General features: G+C 39.4%; 1 protein-coding gene across 3 annotated transcripts in view; it reads left to right on the top strand.

Annotated features, from left to right (window-relative positions):
* FAF1 (Fas associated factor 1) overlaps positions 1 to 21,364 on the top strand; it is a 514,461-nt gene that overhangs the window by 462,170 nt on the left and 30,927 nt on the right. For 2 of the 3 annotated variants that reach the window (XM_055403873.2, XM_055403871.1), the window contains exon 18: positions 6,950 to 7,165. The exons of the other annotated variant lie outside the window; for it this stretch is intronic. In XM_055403873.2, coding sequence (XP_055259848.1) covers positions 6,950 to 7,165 — 216 coding nt within the window. The remainder of the gene's footprint in view (positions 1 to 6,949; positions 7,166 to 21,364) is intronic. 3 annotated transcript variants of the gene reach the window in all.

The following is a 21,364-nucleotide window of genomic DNA, read 5'->3' as shown; positions in this document are numbered from 1 at the left end:
ACTGTATTAGTCACTAGGGAAATGCAAATTAATACCACAATAGATACATACTAATTATCAATAGAATAGCATTTAGAAAAACAAAGGACAATACCAAATAGTAGCAAAGATGAAGATCAACCGGAATGCTCATATATTAATGATGGGAATCATTAATGATAGCACATCCACTTTGGAAAATAATTTGGCACTTTCTTATAAAGTTAAAATATACATACCATATGACCCAGCAGTCACACCTAGGTATTTATATCAATGATATGAAAGTAACAAAAATGTATTTTTATGCAGAAGTCTGTACTCAGATGTTTATATTGGCTTTGTTTGTAATCACCCCAAACTGGAAATAGCTCAAGTGTCCCTCAACTGGAGAAAGAGAATCAAACTGTAATATAGCTACATAATGGAATACCAATCAGCAATAGGTAAAAGTGAACTACTGATATATTTGACAACATGGATGAACCTCAAATGCATTATATTAAATGAAGGAAGCCATTTATATGACATTTATAACTTAATTTATATAACATTCTGGAAGAGGCAAAACCAGGGATAGAAAACAGAGGTTGCCTGGGGATAGGGGAATTTGGGAGGTAGATTATAGAGTTGTTCTTTATCCTGATGGGTGATGATGGTTAGACAAATGTATGCATTTATCAAATCTCGTCGAATTATGCATTTAAAAGGATGAGTTTTACTATATATGTGTGTGTGTGAGAGTGGTTTGACTGGTTTGATCTCCTTGCAGTCCAAGGGACTCTCAAGAGTCTTCTCCAACACCACAGTTCAAAAGCATCAGTTCTTTGCCACTCAGCATTCTTTATGGTCCAACTCTCACATCATTGCATGACTACTGGGAAAACCATAGCTTTGACTAGATGGACTGTTGTCAGCAAAGTAATGTCTCTGCTTTTTAATACGCTGTCTAGGTTTGTCATAGCTTTTCTTCCAAAGGAAAGGGAAAATGAAAGTCGCTCAGTCATGTCTGACTCTTTGTGACCCCATGGCCTATACAGTCTATGGAATTCTCCAGGCCAGAATATTGGAGTGGGTAGCCTTTCCCTTCTCTAGGGGATTTCCCAACCCAGGAATTGAACTCAGGTCTCCTGCATTGCAGGTGGATTCTTTACGAGCTGAGCCACAAGGGAAGCCCAAGAATACTGGAGTGGGTAGCCTGTCCCTTCTCCAGTGGATCTTCCTGACCCAGAAATCAAACCGGGGCCTCCTGCATTGCAGGTGGATTCTTTACCAACTGAGCTACTATATATAAATTATACCTAAGTTTTTAAATGGGAAAAAAATCATTTAAGTGGGCTACTCAAGACATATGATCTAATCACTCTTCTCCTTTACTTCCTCTCTGACTCCCAACTCCTACCCCTTTCCACCTGATCATTCTGGCCTAGCATTTACTGTGACTTCTGCCTGTAATACTTCTCTCAGATATAAATATGACTCCTTCTCTTCTTTAGGCCTCTACTCACTGAGACCTATGGTATTTGTATTTATATTTGTACCGAGGTTTATGGTATTTAATGTTCCCTTCCTCCCTTTACCAATACTTCCTGCTCTTTTCTCCATAGTACTCATCATATAACAAACTGTGTATTTTCTTGTGTGTATATTTGTTGTTTTTCTCCTACCCTGTTAAAATGTTGGCCTCATGGAAGCAGAGTATTTTATCTGTTTTGTTCCCTCTTATTTTCCCGTCATCTAGATGGTAGGTGATACATAGGTACTTATTTTAAGAGTTCATGGAATTAATGCATGTTAGCTTTAGCCTATTTCACACTCTGCTTCAGCCAGCTATAAATTGTTATTTAGTGTGTACTCGTAACTGACTAGAAGAGAGTGTGCATGTGCATGTACTTATGTATGCATGTGTGGGTGTAAGTTAGGCCAGTCTTGGATTATTCTTATAAAAGGTTGGTGTAGGTGTATCCTACACTTTCTGTTTTAAAAACATACTTGTATAGAAACAATCTTTTTTGGATGTCTGTCTTCACTGCTTAATTTCACCTCAAAAAGTCCTCATTTCTCATCCCTCAGATGTGAATGCTTTGAATATTCATTTGACTTTAGTGAAACAAAAAGCTCAAGATCAGTTCATATTTCCAACTTACACTAGGTTTCCTCGTTTTGTTACAAACCTAAAATAATGCAAATAAAAAACTGTATTTGTTGAGCAAACCAAAGTTTAACAATAATGTTTACTATGACTGCTATTCAAGTGTAGCTGTCCTTTATGTCATTTGTTTTACCACAGTATTTACTTACACAAGGCCTTTGCTTTTAGCCAGTTTGAAACTGAGCTACTGATATATTTTTGTTCTTTTTTTGCCAGTAAAACTTGGGTATTCAGATCCCAAGGTTGCTGACTTACCTAGTATCTCTCCATTGTTTTCCACATCAGATCACGGGATATCTGAGGTCTGTTTTCATTCTGGGGAAAAGCCCTGGAGACTGGGTGCATTGAGGAGCAGACATTGTCTGCACAATGAATGGGGTAATGAGCTACTGTTGTTTATTTGTCTATAGTATAATTGGTTGAGTTCAGATAATAATGTAGCATCTGTTGTTATACTGTGCAGGGAAATGTCAAAATAGAAAGCAGGCAGACAGGTGGATTAAAGGAGAAACAGGAGGAGAAACCAGGAAATATCACATTAAGTTCTGATTTAAAGTAGATGCAAAGGGATAATGATAACAACACCAACAGTTGTTGCTGTGCACAGTGTTACGGCATGAACTTCAGTGCTGGGCACGTCTGACTAATTTGAGTGCTGACCGTGTGTCAGCACTTGCTAAGTGTTTTATAAATGTGACCATTTTATACAAGCACCCTTATGTGGAAGATATTATTGGCCCTGTTAAATAGGGTAACTGAAGTTCATAAAGACTGTCATATGCCTATTGGCCACGATTTGAACCTCTGGTTGTCATACCAAAAGCCTGTTTTCTAACCATATATTATATTTAATAGACTAAAGTTTTTTAAACTTCTGTGTTAAAAGTCAGGATAGTGATTAACTTTAAGGAAGGTAATTCTCAAGAAGGGGACGAAAGGATTTTGAGAACTTTGATCAGGGTACTAGTTATACAGAAATGTTCACTTACTGAAAATTTATCAAGTTTTATACTTAATATATGTGCACTTTTTCATGTATATGTCAATAAAAACTTTGAAACAATGACAAAACGCAACTTTTAACAAAAGATACTGTGTATCAGCTGTGTATAACACTGATTCAAATTTTGTTTTTAAAAGTTTAAAATGTGTATTTAAATGAAAATTAATGAAGAGATTGTGAGGTGATAAAAAGTTTTAGAAACAGATAGTGATGATGGCAACACAACACTATGAATATACTTAATGCCACTGGTGGTAAATCTGGATATTAATTAGTAATGTTTTCTTATCACTTACTCTGGTTTTTACAGTAAATGTATATTACATTTATAATCAGGAAAAATAGTTTAGAAAATGTATGTAACTAATCCATAGAGGTAGTTTAACCTTTAAATAACTCTTGGTTAGCTGGCTCTTGTAGGACACATGTAGAAACTTAATCTGAACAGTTTTTGCTGGAGGAAGTCAATCTCAAAGAAAGGAAACTCTGGGTGTTCAGTTCTTGGTTCCTGGAAATAGAAGCCATGATATTCAGATTCTTTTAGCATTTACTGAGCACCTACTATGTGCTTATTACCACACTGAGCACTTTTACATGCAGTATATCAGTTAACATGTTAGTTTTTTGCTTCTGTTATCAAATATATATAGTGAGCATCTATTTTGTACTATGCCCTATAGTTATAATAGAAAGTAAAACATCTTCTCACGTCCTTACAGAGCCTGCAGGCTAGTAGGAAAGCCAGACATTAAACAAATAAGTATCAATAATATAGTATACTGAAAGCTGTAATAGACATAATTGGACCTTAATTTTGATGTACATAGGTTCATCTCTTCATTGGGTTTTTAACGTATGACAGTGTTACTAAAATAATATTTGAAAATATTTTGCTGAAACTCTTTGCTGACTCAGAACACTAATATTAGATAAACTTCCTCTTGTGGTATCCAAAAAAAAAGATAAAAGTAACTGATTTAACTTTCTATTCTTCTGGTTTTTAAACAATATTTTTGTCTCCATTTCTGAGTATCAATTTCACCATATTAAAAATGAAAGTGTAGCACTATTTAGCCAGTATAACCCTAAGCAACCATTAACCAAAGCCTGTTATGTCTCAGACACCACACTGGGAACTTTACATATGTTGTGTATATAATCCCATGTTTATAATCCCCTTTGAAGGAAATGGCAACCCACTCCAGTATTCTTGCCTGGAAAATTCCATGGACAGAGGAGCCTGCCAGGCTACAGTCCATGGGATTGCAAAGAGTCAGACATGACTGGCACACAGGATGAAGTTCAGTTCAGTCGCTCAGTTGTGTCCGACTCTCCGCGACCCCATGAATCACAGCACGCCAGGCCTCCCTTTCCATCACCAACTCCCGGAGTTCACTCAAACTCATGTCCACAGAGTCAGTGATGCCATCCAGCCATCTCATTCTCTGTCGTCCCCTTCTCCTCCCGCCCCCAACCTTTCCTAGCTTGGTATTAATTCAGTGCCTCCAGAAGGAAAGTGACCTCAGTATCATAGAAAAGACTAGATTTTCTATATAGTACAGAAAATGTTAATGCCTTTTTGAAAATACTTCAATGTAAGAACCAACCAGATTATCTAAATAACACAGAAAGTTAATTCTTATTCATACTACAGTCTGAGCAGATTTTGTTCTATTAGTTGTTTTAAATATATTTTAACAGGTAACACATTTATATAAGTCAGAAGTAAAAAATATTAAACAGCGTATTCAGAAAATGCTGTCACTTCTTCCACCCTGTTTACCCCACTTCTGTAGGTTTCCATTTTTGTGTTTCTTTTTATTACTTTGTAAGTTTATTGATTTTTCTCCAAAGAAGCAGCCTATTTATTGGCTACTAGTTATGTTTTTCTTCTTTTTATCTAATGCAATTACTTCATGCTTTTAGTTTTATTTTCTTCTCAGCTTACTTTACATTTGTTTTATTGGGTTTTTTTCCTCCTAGTTTTTTAAGCCTCATTCTTTTTTTTTTTTAATTTCATTTTATTTTATTTTTTTTTTGTAATTAATTAATTTTTTATTGGAGGCAAATTATTTTACAATATTATATTGGTTGGTTTTGCCATACATTGACATGAATTCGCCCCGGGTTTACATAAGTTCCCCCTCCTGAACCCCCCTCCCCACTCCCTCTTCCCTTTATCCTCCCTCTGGGTCATCCCCGCAGAATTAACCCTCATTCTTAATTATCTTTTATTCTTTCCTTTTGAATTATATAAGAATTTTAGGGTTACAAATTTCCTCTGAGTACTGCTTTAACTGAATCCCATACATTCTAATATGAATATGAAATTTTAATAGTCATTGTTTTCTAGATAGTCTGTAGTTTTCATTTATATTTCCCCTTTTACCTGAGAGTTGTTTAATAGAGTGTTTTTTGTGATTGTCCTTTCTCCAAAGGGAAGAGTGACATCAACTTGGAAAATTGTGTTGAGATTTTAGAAAATGTATATCCCAATTTCTCTCTCTCATATTACTTGATTATAATAGTTGTAAATTAATTGGGGGAAATTTTTATTTTTCCTGTTGATGAAAATTGGAAACATGAAAGAGTGAGAGTAACCAGGAACACAACTGGTTACTTTCTGTGAAGCTAAGCATGCCTATTCCAGGTTTATTTGTCTAAGGAACCTCCCCCAGTGCTAGGAACAAAATGGTTTTAGTGAGTTTCTGCCATAGGCAGGGACATCAGAGACCTTTAACTTCCTTCTGCTGGAGTGTCTTGAATGGGAAACAACGTAACACTAGGTTAAGAACTAGAGCCCAACCCTAGCCATGAGATCGCCCAACAGTTTACCCTCAGTTGTTTGAATCTGCCATCACTAGATCCAGAGATCTGGACTTGGCCAAATCTGACAGCAATTTAGTGGCAAGTCTAGAACTGGGACCATAGTCTGCTCCAGTATACCTGGTATTTTAATTTCTTTTCTTTCCATTCCATTTTCTTGTATTGAAATAAAATATATATAACAGAAATCTGCCTTTGTAACCATTTTTAAGTGCAATTAAATGGCATGAATTACATTCACAATTTTGCAACCACCACCACTATTTCCAAAAATTTTCATTACCCCAAGCAGAATCATTCCTCTATTTCATTGTTAATATCTTATCCAGAATTCTACAAAGTCATCAGCCATTTCTACTTGGGAAATGTATGTTTTCTCTCTCTTTCGTTCTCTCTCCCCCCACCTCCACATCCCCATCTGTGTGTGTGTGCATATGCACACATGCGTGCTTTTGCAAATGCTTCTAATAGCCTTAATTCATACCGCAGAAAGGAAGCAATTGGGTGTTTGATACCTATTTCCTCAGTCACAAATACTGAGCCTTTCAGTAAAAAATTAATTTCTTTTCTATGTCGTTACGAATCAATTTAATATGTCATCATGATGGGGTTTATTTTAATTACTTTGTATATTGGGCTAATATTTAAAAAGGTGAAAAACACATGATTCTGTTGTTCAAGTATTCAGTTCAGTTCAGTTCAGTTCAGTCGCTCAGTTGTGTCCAACTCTCCGCGACCCCATGAATCACAGCACGCCTGCCCTCCCTGTCCATCACCAACTCCCGGAGTTCACTCAAACTCATGTCCACAGAGTTGGTGATGCCATCCAGCTATCTCATTCTCTGTTCAAGTATTAGGCTTAATTAATAAATGGGCAGTGACTTTTTGATGGGTTTCTAGAAGCCAGCAGGTTTTTCTAGTGTCTCCCTCCCCCACCCCCCACAGTTCCATCTATCAACAGTTTAACACCTGGTTTTTGCCCTCTTCAGGCCATCAGGCTCTCCTTAGAGCAGGCCTTGCCTCCTGAGCCAAAGGAAGAAAATGCTGAGCCTGTGAGCAAACTGCGGATCCGGACCCCAAGCGGCGAGTTCCTCGAGCGGCGTTTCCTAGCCAGCAATAAGCTCCAGATCGTCTTTGATTTCGTAGCTTCCAAAGGATTTCCATGGGATGAATTCAAGTTACTGAGTACCTTTCCTAGGAGAGATGTAAGTTCCCACAGCTGTCTCAGAAGTACATCCAGATGGGAGATAGTGTACCATTAAGCCTAGACAAAGTAGTCCAAGCAAAGTGCCATGGCACACCTTACCACAAAACCGAGCACTGATGAGTCCTTCTTTGTTCTGCACACCATTCTCTCCTCAGCCTTTGGAGAAGGTATGGCTTCCCAGGCCAGCAGACATGTGCCTAGTAGCCTCGGTAAGGAATTAAGTACCAGGTCTTTCTTCCTTCCTAACGATTTCCCCCTATTCCAGCACTCATGCAGGCTTTCCCAAGATCTCATCTCTGTATCCTATAGGAGATCTGAGAATTATGAACTGAACAACTTAACACTCAGATCAGGGTCAATGACTGTAGGTTCACCATGAAAGAGTCATGCTAAACCAAGACTGTTTTGTAATTTGATAGTTCTTATTAGCCTGGGAAGTCAGGGAGGGTGACCTGAATTCACTGCATATCTGTATTTCAGTAAGGCTTTTGATAGTCTCTCACAATATTCTGGAGAAAAGTAGAGAGATATAAATCGACAGTTAGGTAGATTCTTTACTGATTAAATAGATGTGTCCAGAAACTGCTGGCTAAGAGATTGTCCTCTCCCTGGAGGGAACCAAAAGATTCTATATTTAATCTAATTATTCACCATACTTATTGGCAACTTAAATGAAGACATTATCATATTTATGGATTATGAAAAACGAGATTCAGGAATCCCTTAAAATAGTGAAACCTAGAAAAATTTTACAGAAATATATACATATGGAAAGAGATGCCTGCATAGACTTAGAAAACAAATTGCTCAAGTTTGAGATGGAAAAATCATGCTTGAATAGAGGTTATTATGGTTAAATTAAGGTGAATATATGTTAATAATGTGTTATGACTGCCATCAAAAAGCCAGCTGCATTTTTAGATGTATAATCCCATCAAGAGAATAACTTAAGTCCTAGTCAACTCTGTACAAAAATAAACTACCTTTGAGTAGTCATTAGACTCCATGCTGAAACTCCTTGTTGTCACTTGAAGAAATAGGAGCTTATGTAGAGCAGGGCAGTTAGGAAGACAAGGAAACAGGAAATCATATCATTTGGGGAAATACTTTTCTCTAGAGAAGGAATGACCATGGGAGATGTGATTGTTGTCTTCAGCTGTTTGAAAGCCTACCAATAAAAACTGGAATCTGATTTTGTGTGACTCCAACAATAAAGTAGGACCAGTAAGTTGAAAGTTATTGGGAGGCAAATTTGGTCTTTCTAAGAAAAGAATATTTTGTGTTGTAAGGTAGTGATTTTTCTATTTTTGAAGGTAATAAAGCACTACTGAATTATCCCTTTTTGGCAGTAATGGATATATATGGAATCATTCCTGGTGTTACTCCTTTATATGAAAAGGGGCTGATACTAGCTTATCTCTAAGATACATTTTAAATCTTGATATTCTGTGACTGCATTATGATCTGCTAATGTGAGATTTAATAGCATAGACTTCAGCACCAAAACCAAGAATTTGGTCAAGGTTCATCTTCATCATCATCATTCAGTCACTCAGTCATGTCTAACTCTTTACAACACCATGGACTGCAGCACGCCAGGCTTCTCTGTCCTTCACCAAGTTAGTCCCTCACTTTAGCTGTTGGATTTGCAGGATAGAAACAGAAGCTAGTAGTATATGTTTAGCTCTGCCACTCAGCCACAAATCTCCTAAGTAGGATGAAGATCCAGCAACTATCGCTAACCCAAGGAGACTAAAGTGGACCTCAGGTGCTGGACCTTGTCCCTTCTCTCACCGCCCTCACCTACTAACCTCTTCTTTTTTCTTATATAAGATGTAAAATATGCATAATGAAACACATGCATGCATATGCTCTATGGACAACATGGCCAAGTAAGAAACTACCTTAAATTCTAGGGCTGAAGTTGAACTTTAAATGGGTGAACACTTAGAAAAGAGGCACTGTCAAGGGGTTCAAGATCAGCCTGGCTCTCAGGCTTCTTTCAGGCTATGCTGGACCATGAACATCTCACCTTGGAGAACTTGTATAACTTAGGAACCAAATTAACCCCTTCCAACACTTGGTTTTAAGTCACCCTTCAGAGCCTCATCTGTAAAATGAAAGTACTAAAAGAAATGGAATCTATGGACCTTCCTGGCTTTTAAAAGTAATCTTTCTTTCAGATTAATTTTTGAACCTGGTTACTGGGAGTATATTAAAAAGCAGAGACGTTACTTTGCTAACAAAGATCCATCTAGTCAAGCCTATGGTTTTTCCAGTGGTCATATATGTATGTGAGAGTTGAACTAGGTTGAGCACAGAAGATGCTTTTGAACTGTGGTGCTGGAGAAGACTCTTGAGAGTCCCTTGGACTGCAAGGAGATCCAACCAGTCCATCCTAAAGGAGATCAGTCCTGGGTGTTCATTGGAAGGACTGATGTTGAAGCTGAAACTCCAATACTTTGGCCACCTGATATGAAGAGCTGACTCATTGGAAAAGACCCTGATGCTGGGAGAGATTGAGGGCAGGAGGAGAAGGGGACAACAGAGGATGAGATGATTGGATGGCATCACCGACTCGATGGACATGAACATGGGTTTGGGTGGACTCTGGGAGTTGGTGATGGAGAGGGAGGCCTGGCATGCTGTAGTTCATGGGGTCGCAAAGTCGGACACAACTGAGCGACTGAACTGAACTGGGAGTGGTGTGAGAAGAAGAATCTCTTAAAAGGAGCTGGGTCTTATGATCAGCACTAATAACTTCTTCCCATAGGATAAAAATGTGGACTGTGAAAAGTTTCTGTTAAAAAGAATCAGGGCAACTGAGACGTGAAATGCAGAGGGTCCTTAGGCTTGCACCCTGCCTACCTTGATCTCTTAGTCACCATGCATTCAACCTTTTCAGTGTAGACCATGTTAGGTGTCAGTATATATTTGCCCTAAATGGAGGGTCAGTCACTTGGTCTTAGAAAAAATTTACTCTTAGATCACATTTGTTTTACTCTGCTGAAGAACACTATTCAATCTGGTTAACATCTCTTCTCCCTGATCCCTTTTTACTTCCATCTCATCCAAAGGCCAGTTTAGACTAAATTTGGCCCAGTTGCTCAGAGAAAATGTCTAGCCAAAAAGGCTTGTTCCTATTGGAGAAATTAAGAGCTTCCCAGTATCCATCACAGGTCCATTTTATGGTCCTTGGTCAACCTGAAATTATCTGCCACAGAATCATTATTCTAAAACCCTACTCTGATCATTCTTTTTCTTATTTAAAAAATCTTTGGTAGCTTGCTGCTCCCTTAGGATAAGTACAGACCCATTAGAATGCTTTAAAAACTCATCACAATCTGGCCCACAATCCTACCTCTCCCACCTTAAATCCTGCCTCCCCTTACTCTGTCACCAGGAGAATATTTCTCACTTTTCCCTAAAAACACAAGAGACTGTCATGCCTTTGTGCTTTTGGGTATACTTTGTTCTCTTTTCCTTGAATATCTACCCTTCCCACTTTTCCTGACCCATTTGAACTTGTCTTTTAAAGTGAAAGTGAAGTGAAGTCGCTCAGCTGTGTCCGACTCTTTGCAACCCCATGGACTGTAGCCCACCAGGCTCCTCCGTCCATGGGATTCTCTGGGCAAGAATACTGGAGTGGGTTGCCATTTCCTTCTCCAGGGGATTTTCCCGACCCAGGGATCGAACCCAGGTCTCCCGCATTGCAGGCAGATGCTTTAACCTCTGAGCCACCAGGGAAGCCTGCCTAGTTCAAATGTCACCTCCTCTGGGAAGCCTTCCCCTTCTCTTAAGCTCCTCACCTATGTATCCAGTGCAGTTTAGATTATACATTCCTCTCTCATAGGACTTGTCCTATTGTTCTGTAATTACTTACAGAGACTGTCCATATCATGTTCGTATCTGTCTCCCATGAAGTTACCAGCATGATGACTCACACATAAGCATTCAAGTTAATGTTGTCAAGTGTTAAGTCTGATTGATCCTAATCCCTGATTCCAGAGTGAACTAGAGAGGCTGTCCCAAATGAGAACAGATGCCATAGGCCCACCCAGATTCCAGACCCACACCTAAACCCAGAAAGCCCACCCAGGACTCATTAGACCTCCTAGAGCTAGGGGTGGGATGGAAGTTAATGGCCCTTCTTCCTTCTCTGAATGCTCTTTCAAGTCGAATGACTAGTGTTTTTGCAAGGCTATTCTGTAACAGCCATCTGTGTCTGTAAGGATTAGGATCTAATTTGTAAAAGTCATCTTAAATTACAGCCAAACTAAAGACTGTTAAAAAGCACATCTTAAGACCTTGCCTTTTTAATAACAAATAACATAAGACTTAACTCTAGGAGTCTTATTGTGTCTTCAGCCTTTTCTCTACAAAACAGAGATGGGTTTCTCACCAGAGGACCTGTTAAACATTTTTCTGTGTCCCCCCTGCCCCCCCCCAATCAAAACAATACTTAATGTTAAGATTTCCCAGCTGTCCCAACTATTTACTAAATGTCTGCTGGGTTTACCACTGAACTGAGTGCTGTGGGACAACCAAAATAGCAGCAGACACAGGCCTTCCTGGGAGAAACTGATTGTCAAGATGCTGAGAACCACTGAGTTGTTTGTTTGTTTAGTTGTGTTGTCTTCCATTTTGCTAATGACAGTTATTAAGAGAAGAAGTAATATTCATTTCAGAGCTGCCATCATTAGGCCCTACCTCGTGGGTATGTTAGAGCCATATGAACATCATTGGCCCATTTGCCTTACTCAGGCATACCCAGGCAGTGAGGAAATTGAGTCTAAATGCTGAAGAATGACCCTGACCCCCACTGTTCTTCACCCTGCCTTGGAATCAGAGTGAGGGATCCCTGCCAGCTCCCCGTTGCCCTGTGCAGTTGTCTGGCACCACTCAGTGTAAAGTTGTCAGTATCCCCCAGCCTTCCTCCTCCTTTTTCTCCTTTCTTTCCCACCCTTCCATCTTCTTTGCAATCCCGTTTTACCCTTATTACCCTCTCTTCCTTTTTTTTGTTTCCTTAACTCCACAGCTCTTCTCCTTCCTGCCTCCTGTCTTTTCCTTCTTTTCCCTACTCATATCCACCTACAACTGGAATGTGAGGTCTTACTATTTAACAGATGAGTGCAGGCTACTGCAAAATGAGTATGGGGATGACAGGTGAGCTTAGGACTGGTGACCTGTGTGCCTTGCCACTTGCATAATCACACAGCCCCCATTCTTGCCCCAAGAGCATCTCTTCCTCTAAATTTGTAGCTATAAATCCCCAAAACAGTGAAGGTTTGTTTAAATGAGCTGGGAAGAAAGCCTTACAAATTTAGGGTATACAGATTCCTTCCTCTGTCACCCATCCACCTTTACTACACTAAGCACCAAGCACTAAGCTCAGTACTGAGAACACAGTATTAAAAAACAATGACATAGTTCTTACCCTTGTCAAACTTAGCAGTCTGTATCCACAAGCTACTGCTAGATGACTTTAGACTATTGATAATACAAGGATATCCTATTTATCACCATAAGGAAATAAAAATAGGTTAATTGGCATTTCATTCTTCCGTTCATTCTTTCATAGAGTAAAACATTTGCTGAGCAACCACTCAGCCAGCCTCCATACCAGACACTAATGACACAGAAATAAAGGAATTGTTACTGACCTTAAAGAGTTCACATTCTAGTAAAAACACACGTGTAAAGCAAACTGCATTACAGATCATACCAACAGTTGGAAGGATGGGTAATTTCAGCCTGCAATGATAAGACTTCATAAAGGAAATGAATTTGACCTGACCCTTTCACAGAGAGCTGTTGGGTGAATGAAAATGAAATAGATTAGTGAAAAGTCATGCTTTTAATAAAAATTTTAGTGGTAGTTTGACCTGTATCTGAATCCCACCTCATCACATACTTGTTTTATGACATTGAGCAACTTACTTGCCCCTGCTGAACTTTTATTTTTTCACTTTTAAAAGAGAATAATAATACCTGGTTCAGAGAATTGTGGCAGGAAATGAAGAGGAACTAAAAATAAAAAGCCTCTTGATGAAAGTGAAAGAAGAGAGTGAAAAACTTGGCTTAAAGCTCAGCATTCGGAAAACTAAGATCATGGCATATGGTCCCATCACTTCATGGGAAATAGATGGGGAAATAGTAGAAACAGTGGCTGACTTTATTTTTTGGGCTCCAGAATCACTGCAGATGCTGATTGCAGCCATGAAATTAAAAGACGCTTACTCCTTGGAAGGAAAGTTATGACCAACCTAGATAGCATATTAAAAAGCAGAGACATTACTTTGCCAACAAAGGTCCGTCTAGTCAAGGCTATGGTTTTTCCCATGGTCATGTGTGGATGTGAGAGTTGGACTGTGAAGAAAGCTGATCACCGAAGAATTGATGCTTTTGAACTGTGGTGCTGGAGAAGACTCTTGAGAGTCCCTTGGACTGCAAGGAGATCCAACCAGTCCATCCTAAAGGAGATAAGTCCTGGGTGTTCATTGTAAGGACTGATGCTGAAGCTGAAACTCCAATACTTTGGCCACCTCATGCAAAAAGTTGACTCATTGGAAAAGAGTGATGCTCCCCTGATGCTGGGAGGCATTGAGGGCAGGAGGAGAAGGGGACAACAGAGGATGAGATGGCTGGATGGTGTCACCGACTCGATGGACATGAGTTTGGGTAAACTCCGTGAGTTGGTGATGGACAGGGAGGCCTGGCATGCTGCAATTCATGGGATTGCAAAGAGTCGGACACGACTGAGCGACTTAACTGAACTGAACAGAGAATTGTAATTAAATAAGTGAATGTAAACCATGTCCCTACCATGTAATAAACAGTTGTTGTTCAGTCACTCAGTTGTGTCCGACTCTTTGCAACCCCAATGATCACAACACACCAGGCTTCCCTGTCCTTTACCAACTCCCAGAGTTTGCTCAAATCATTGTCCTATATGGAGAGAGGCAAAAGAGGTGGGAAAGGCTTATAGAGAAAGAAAGCAGGATAGCAGTGAAGTTTTCCTCTAGAGCAATGATGGATGTCTCCATTTAAAATATCCAAATGCTCTAAACCAGACAAAACAATGTATCATTGGAGTTATAATAGCTCATATTTGCAAAGCATCTCGGAGATATCAAAGCCAACTGTCATTTTACAGATGGCAGAATCCAAGCATGGTAAAATTACACACTTTCCTTAAGTCAATGGTCAATTTATAACAGATATGACACTAAAACCCACGTTTTCTTATGGCCATTGCTCTTTAAGGTCATGGGCTTCTTATAGAAATCTGTTAATACATTATGGAGTTCTAATTTAAAATTAGAGCCAAAGGACACTAGAACTTTTAAAAACCAACATTAGAGACCAACTAGTAAATGCAGTAAATTCCAACTCTAAGCACCAATATTTTAAAATATTCTGTACTTCAATGACTTTCATATGTCAGTGCCTCTAATATTGCAGCTGAGTTGATTTTCACTTTATGTTAGACTGAGTTTGATTAAAAACAAACAAACCAAAAAAGAGAACCAGAAGGAAAAACCTTAATGCCATTTAACTACCTATATCTTAAAAGCATCGATTTCATGATAAAGCAAGATGAAGCATCTAATCAATGAAATGCATGAAAGTTGCAATGCTGAGCTTGTTCCATTCCTTTCAGATATTTATACATCACCATATCTAATTTGAGATTTTATAGTATCTCTAAGTAATGGAGACTCAGAGAATAAGAACTATGACTGTGGAATGGAACGCAACTAGTATCTAGTAGGCTATAACTATTTCTGCATCTAGTTCAGTTCAGTTCACTCACTCCGTCATGTCCAACTCTCTGTGACCCCATGGACTGCAGCACACCAGCCTTCCCTGTCCATCACCAACTCCCAGAGTTTGCTCAAACTCATGTCCGTTGAGTTGGTGATGCCATCCAACCATCTCATCCTCTGTCATCCCCTTCTCCTCCTGCCATCTGTCTTTCCCAGCATCAGGGTCTTTTCCAGTGAGTCAGTTCTTCACATCAGGTGGCCAAAGTTTTGAAGTTTCAGCTTCAGCACCAGTTCTTCCAGTGAATATTCAGGACTGATTTCCTTTAGGATGGACTGGTTGGATCTCTTTGCAGTCCAAGGGACTCTCAAGAGTCTTCTCCAATACCACAGTTCAAAAGCATCAGTTCTTCAGCACTCAGCTTTCCTTATGGTCCAACTCTTACATCTATACATGACTACTGAAAAACCATAGATTTGACTATACGGACCTTTGTTGGGAGAGTAATGTCTCGCATTTTTTTTTTAATTGAAGGATAATTGCTTTACAGAATTTTGTTGTTTTCTGTCAAACTGCAACATGCATCAGCCATAGATATACATATAGTCCCTCCCTTGTGAACCTCCCTCCCATCTCCTTCCCCATCCCACCCCTCTAGGTTGATACAGAGCCCCTGTTTGAGTGTCCTGAGCCATACAGCATATTCCCATTGGCTCTCTATTTTACATAGGGTAATGTCAGTTTCCATGTTACTCTTTCCATAAATCTCACTCTCTCTTCCCCTTTCCCCATGTCTGTAAGTCTGTTCTCTATGTCTGTTTCTCCATTGCTGCCCTGAAAATAAATTCTTCAGTACCATTATTCTAGATTCTGTATATGTGCATTAGAATACGATATTTATCTTTCTCTGACTCACTTCACTCTATATAATAGGCTCTAGGTTCATCCACCTCATCAGAACTGACTCAAATATCTTCCTTTTTATGGCTGAGTAATATTCCATTGTGTTTATGTACCACAACTTCTTTATCCATTCTTCTGTCAATGGGCATCTAGGTTGCTTCCATGTTCTAGCTATTGTAAATAGTGCTGCAATGAACAGTAGAATACATGTGTCTTTTTCAATCCTGGTTTCTTCAGGGTATATGCCTAGGAGTGGGATTGCTGGGTCATATCGTGGTTTTATTCCTACATTTTTAAGGAATCTCCATACTGTCTTCCATAGTGGCTGTATTGATTTACATTCCCACCAACAGTGCAAGAGCATTCCCTTTTCTCCACACTCTCTCCAGCATTTATTGTTTACAGGCTTTTTGATGATGACCATTCTGACCAATGTGAGGTGATATCTCATTGTAATTTTGATTTGCATTTTTCTAATAATGATTGATGTTGAGCATCTTTTCATGTTTTTGTTAGCCATCTGTATGTCTTTGGAGAAATGTCTGTTTAGGTCTTTTTCCCACTTTTCGCTTGGGTTGTTTGCTTTTCTAGCATTGAGTTGTATGAGCTGCTTGTGTATTTTGGAAATTAACCCTTTGTCAGTTGTTTCATTTGCTATGATTTTCTCCCATTGACAGTTGTATTTTCACCTTGCTTTCAGTTTGCTTTGCTGTGCAAAAGCTTTTAAGTTTAATCAGGTTCCTACTTGTTTACTTCTGTTTTTATTTCCATTACTCTAGGAGGTGGATCCTAGAGGATCTTGCTTTGATTTATGTCATCGAGTGTTCTGCCTATGTTTTCCTCTAAGAGTTTTATAGTTTCTGGTCTTACATTTAGTTCTTTAATCCATTTTGAGTTTATCTTTGTGTATGGTGTTAGGAAGTGTTCTAAATTTATTCTTTTACATGTAGCTCTCCAGTTTTCCTAGCACCATTTATTGAAGAGGTTGTCTTTGCCCCAGTGTATATTCCTGCCTCCCTTGTCAAGAATAAGGTACCCACAGGTGCATGTGTTTATGTCTGGGCTTTCTATCTTGTTCCATTGGTCTGTATTTCTGTTTTTTGTGCCAGTACCATACTATCTTGATGACTGTAGCTTTGTAGTATAATCTGAGATCAGGAACTGCTTTGGCTAGTCAAGATCTTTTATGTTTCCATAAAAACTGTGGAAAATTCTTCAAGAGACGAGAATACTTGACCACCTGACCTGCCTCCTGAAAAATCTGTATGCAGGTTAAGAAGCAACAGTGAGAACTGGACATGGAACAACAGACTGGTTCCAAATAGGAAAAGGAGTACGTCAAGGCTGTATATTGTCACCCTGCTTATTTAACTTATATGCAGAGTACATCATGAGAAATGCTGAACTGGATGAAGCACAAGCTGGAATCAAGATTGCCAGGAGAAATATGAGTAACCTCAGATATGCAGATGACACCACCCTTATGGCAGAAAGTGAGAAAGAACTAAAAGAGACTCTTGATGAAAGGGAAAGAAGAGAGTGAAAAAGTTGGCTTAAAGCTCAGTATTCAGAAAACTAAGATCATGGCATCTCTTCATGGCAAATAGATGGGGAAAAAGTAGAAACAGTGACAGACTATTTTTGGGGGCTCCAACATCACTGCAGATGGTGATTGCAGCCATGAAATTAAAAGACGCTTGCTCCTTGGAAGAAAAGCTATGACCAACCTAGGCAGCGTATTAAAAAGCAGAGACATTACTTTGCCAACAAAGGTCCATCGAGTCAAGGCTATGGTTTTTCCAGTAGTCATGTATGGATGTGAGAGTTGGACTATAAAGAAAGCTGAGCACTGAAGAATTGATGCTTTTAAACTGTGGTGTTGGAGAAGACTCTTGAGAGTCCCTTGGACAGCAAGGAGATTCAACCAGTCCATCCTAAAGGAAATCAATCCTGAATATTCATTGGAAGGACTAATTCTGAAGCTGAAACTCCAATGCTTTTGACACCTGACACGAAGAACTGACTCATTGGAAAAGACCCTGATACTGGGAAAGATTGAAGGCAGGAGCAGGAGGGGACGACAAAGGATGAGGTGGTTGGATGGCATCACTAACTCAGTTGGACATGAGTTTGAGTAAACTCTGGGAGTTGCTGATAGACAGGGAGGCCTGGTGTGCTATAGTCCATGGGGTCGCAAAGAGACATGACTGACTGAACTAAACTGAACTGAATGAATTGTGAAATTTTTTGTTCTTGTTCTGTGAAAAATTCCCTTGATAATTTGATAGGGATCACACTGAATCTGTAGATTGCATTTGGTAGTGTAGACATTTTCACAATATTGATTCTTCCTACCCAGGAACATGGAATATCTCTCCATCTGTTTATGTCATCTGTGATTTCTTTCAGCAGTGTCTTATAATTTTCTGTGTACAGTTTTTTTGTCTCCTTAGCTAAGTTTCGGTTCAGCTCAGTTCAGTTGCTCAGTCGTGTCCGACTCTTTGTGACCCCATGAACTGCAGGGGTGACCCCAGGCCCCCCTTTCCATCACCAACTAACTCCCGGAGTCCACCCAAACCCCTGTTCATTGTGTCGGTGATGCCATTCAACCATCTCTTCCTCTGTCGTCCCCTTCTCCTCCCACCCTCAATCTTTCCCAGCATCAGGGTCTTTTCCAATGAGTCAGCTCTCCGCATCAGATGGCCAAAGTATTGGAATTTCAGCTTCAATATCAGTCCCTCCAATTTACACCCAGGGCTGATCTCCTTTAGGATGAACTGGTTGGATCTCCTTGCAGTCCGAGAGACTCTCAAGAGGCTTCTCTAACACCACAGTTCAAAAGCATCAGTTCTTCGGCACTCAGCTTTCTTTATAGTCCCAACTCTCACATCCATACATGACCACGGGAAAAACCATAGCTTTGACTAGATGGACCTTTGTTGGCAAAGTAATGTCTCTGCTTTTTAATATGCTGTCTAGGTTGGTCATAACTTTCCTTCCAAGGAGCAAGTGTCTTTTAATTTCATGGCTGCAGTCACCATCCGCAATGATTTTGAAGCCCAGAAAAATAAAGTCAGACACTGTTTCTACTGTTTCCCCATCTATTTGCCATGAAGTGATGGATGCCATGATCTTAGTTTTTTGAATGTTGAGTTTTAAACCAGTTTTTTTGCTCTCCTCTTTCACCTTCATCAAGAGGCTGTTTAGTTCCTCTTTACTTTCTGCCTTGAAAGTGGTATCATCTGCATATCTAAGGTTGTTGATACTTCTTCTGGCAATCTTGACTCCAACCTATGAATCATCCAGCCCAGCATTTCATATGATGTACTCTGCATGTAAGTTGAATAAGCATGCTGACAATATACAGCCTTGATGTACTCCTTTCCCAATTCTGTATGCATTATCATTTAATCCAAAAAATTATTCTAAAGGTCAGTATTCATGCTGTCCTCAGACACAAAATAGGTTATGTACCTTGCCCAATGTCATAGTAAATATCCGAACCAAATAAGTGTGTATGATTCTAGAGACTGTTCTCCTGCCTCTTGAGCCAAGTAAGCAATGAATTAGTGAGACAGTTTATGGTCTAAAAAATGCTTCTGATGTGTAAATGAAGCCCAGTTTTATACATTTTGGAAAGTTTCATTGTCTCTGATTTCTTTATATTATCCTTGTAATTTTTATTCCTGAGTTACAGCCAGATGTAGGTAAAATATACACTTAGTTATATTTCTTACTCTGTTTATCCAGGCACTGCACTTAGTGCTAAGGAATGGATCACAGTCCTTCCTTTGAGAATATCCTGACCTCTCATATAAATAATCCTCACAGTGCGGTTCACATAGTAAGTCCTAAGAATATTTCAGATGAAAGAGCAAAAGAATTCAGAGCTGACCTGGATGACCAAGAAAAGTTTTGTAAAGAAGGAAGCAGAAAAACAGAATTTTAACATGATAGGATTTTGGTAGGCTGATAGAGGGAGAACATTCTACAGCCCTTGGGCCAGCTTGAGGAAAGAAGCTAATGTTGGAAAGTTCAAGGCATGGCTAGGCATTGGAGCATAGAACAGATTGATTGAAATATGGAGTTTGTATCATAAAGTTCTGAGAAAAGACTGATGGGGGATTGTATAAAACCTCAAATATCAGGAAAGGGAGCTTATTTCATGAGTAGATTGTTGAACAAAGGAAAGACTTGGTAGTTATGGTTATCTTCAATGTAAGATTACCCCTACATTACTCCATAATGTATAAATTCACATTCCCTGGCACATAGTAATTGCTCAGTAAGTGTCAAATCTCTGCTCTCTCTCTGTTTGTGCTCAATATCTAAGTGATTTCCTTCATCTTGTAGCTTCAGATGCTTTGTATACAGGTACAGCTCCGTATTCCAGCCCAGGCTTTCTCCTAAACTCCAGATGTTTGTATGTACAACTACCTGCTCAACATCTCCACTTTATGTCTGATTGGCATCTCAAATTAAACAGTCAAAACTAAACTGATTCCCTCCCTCCCCCAAATCTGCTTCTCTCATAGTCATCCTTATCTCATTAAATGACAACTTCACTCTTCTTGTTCAGTCCCAAAACCTCAGGTTCATCCTTGATTTCTCTTTCTTTCATTTTGCTATCCATCTCATGATCAAATTTTGTTGATTTTACCTTCAAAATACATTCAGAATATACTTCTCACTGCTTCTACAAATAAATGTTAGTCCAAATCACTGTCACCTCTTGTCTCAGTTCAGTTCAGTTCAGTCGCTCAGTCGTGTCCGACTCTCTGCGACCCCATGAATCACAGCACACCAGGCCTCCCTGTCCATCGAGTCAGTGATGCCATTCAGCCATCTCATTCTCTGTCGTCCCCGTCTCCTCCCACCCCCAATCCCTCCCAGCATCAGACTCTTTTCCAGTGAGTCAACTCGTCGCATGAGTTGGCCAAAGTATTGCAGTTTCAGCTTTAGCATCAGTCCTTCCAATGAATACCCAGGATTGATCTCCTTTAGAATGGACTGGTCGGATCTCCTTGCAGGCCAAGGGACTCTCAAGAGTCTTCTCCAGTCTAGTTTACTGTAATGGTGTCCTAACTGGCTGTTCTGCCTCCACCCGTGCACCCTCCCCCTTTCAGTCTCTTTTTCTGAAAAACAGTAACAGTTTGTTTTTGTGTTTCTTTTTTAATATAAGGCAGATTATGTCATTTCTCTTTTCAAAACCCTGTAATGGCTTCCCATCTAGTTCTGAGTTTTTGAAAGGCCCTCTCTGATGCAACTCCTTGGTATTCCTCTGACCCCACTCAATCTTTTGCAGTCACCCTGGCATCCTTGTTGTTTGTTTAAAACCATGAAACATTTTCCCACTTTGGGTGTTTGCACTTGTATTTTCTTCCTCTAGATATCCATAGTACCCATTCTGTTACTTCCTTTAGATCTCTGCTCAAATACTGCCTTTCCATTGAGGCTTTTTCTCACCAACTTACATAAAAAAATAAAATAGTTCTCCTTCCCTCTTCTCTGTTCCCACCTTCCCTAA

Source organism: Moschus berezovskii, chromosome 4 (genome assembly GCF_049115385.1).
Source record: "Moschus berezovskii isolate FMDL1 chromosome 4, NW_MosBer_1.0, whole genome shotgun sequence".
NCBI classification, from domain to species: domain Eukaryota; kingdom Metazoa; phylum Chordata; class Mammalia; order Artiodactyla; family Moschidae; genus Moschus; species Moschus berezovskii.
The sequence above is the reverse complement of the archived record's forward strand: the minus strand, read 5'-3'. Positions and strand labels throughout refer to the sequence as shown.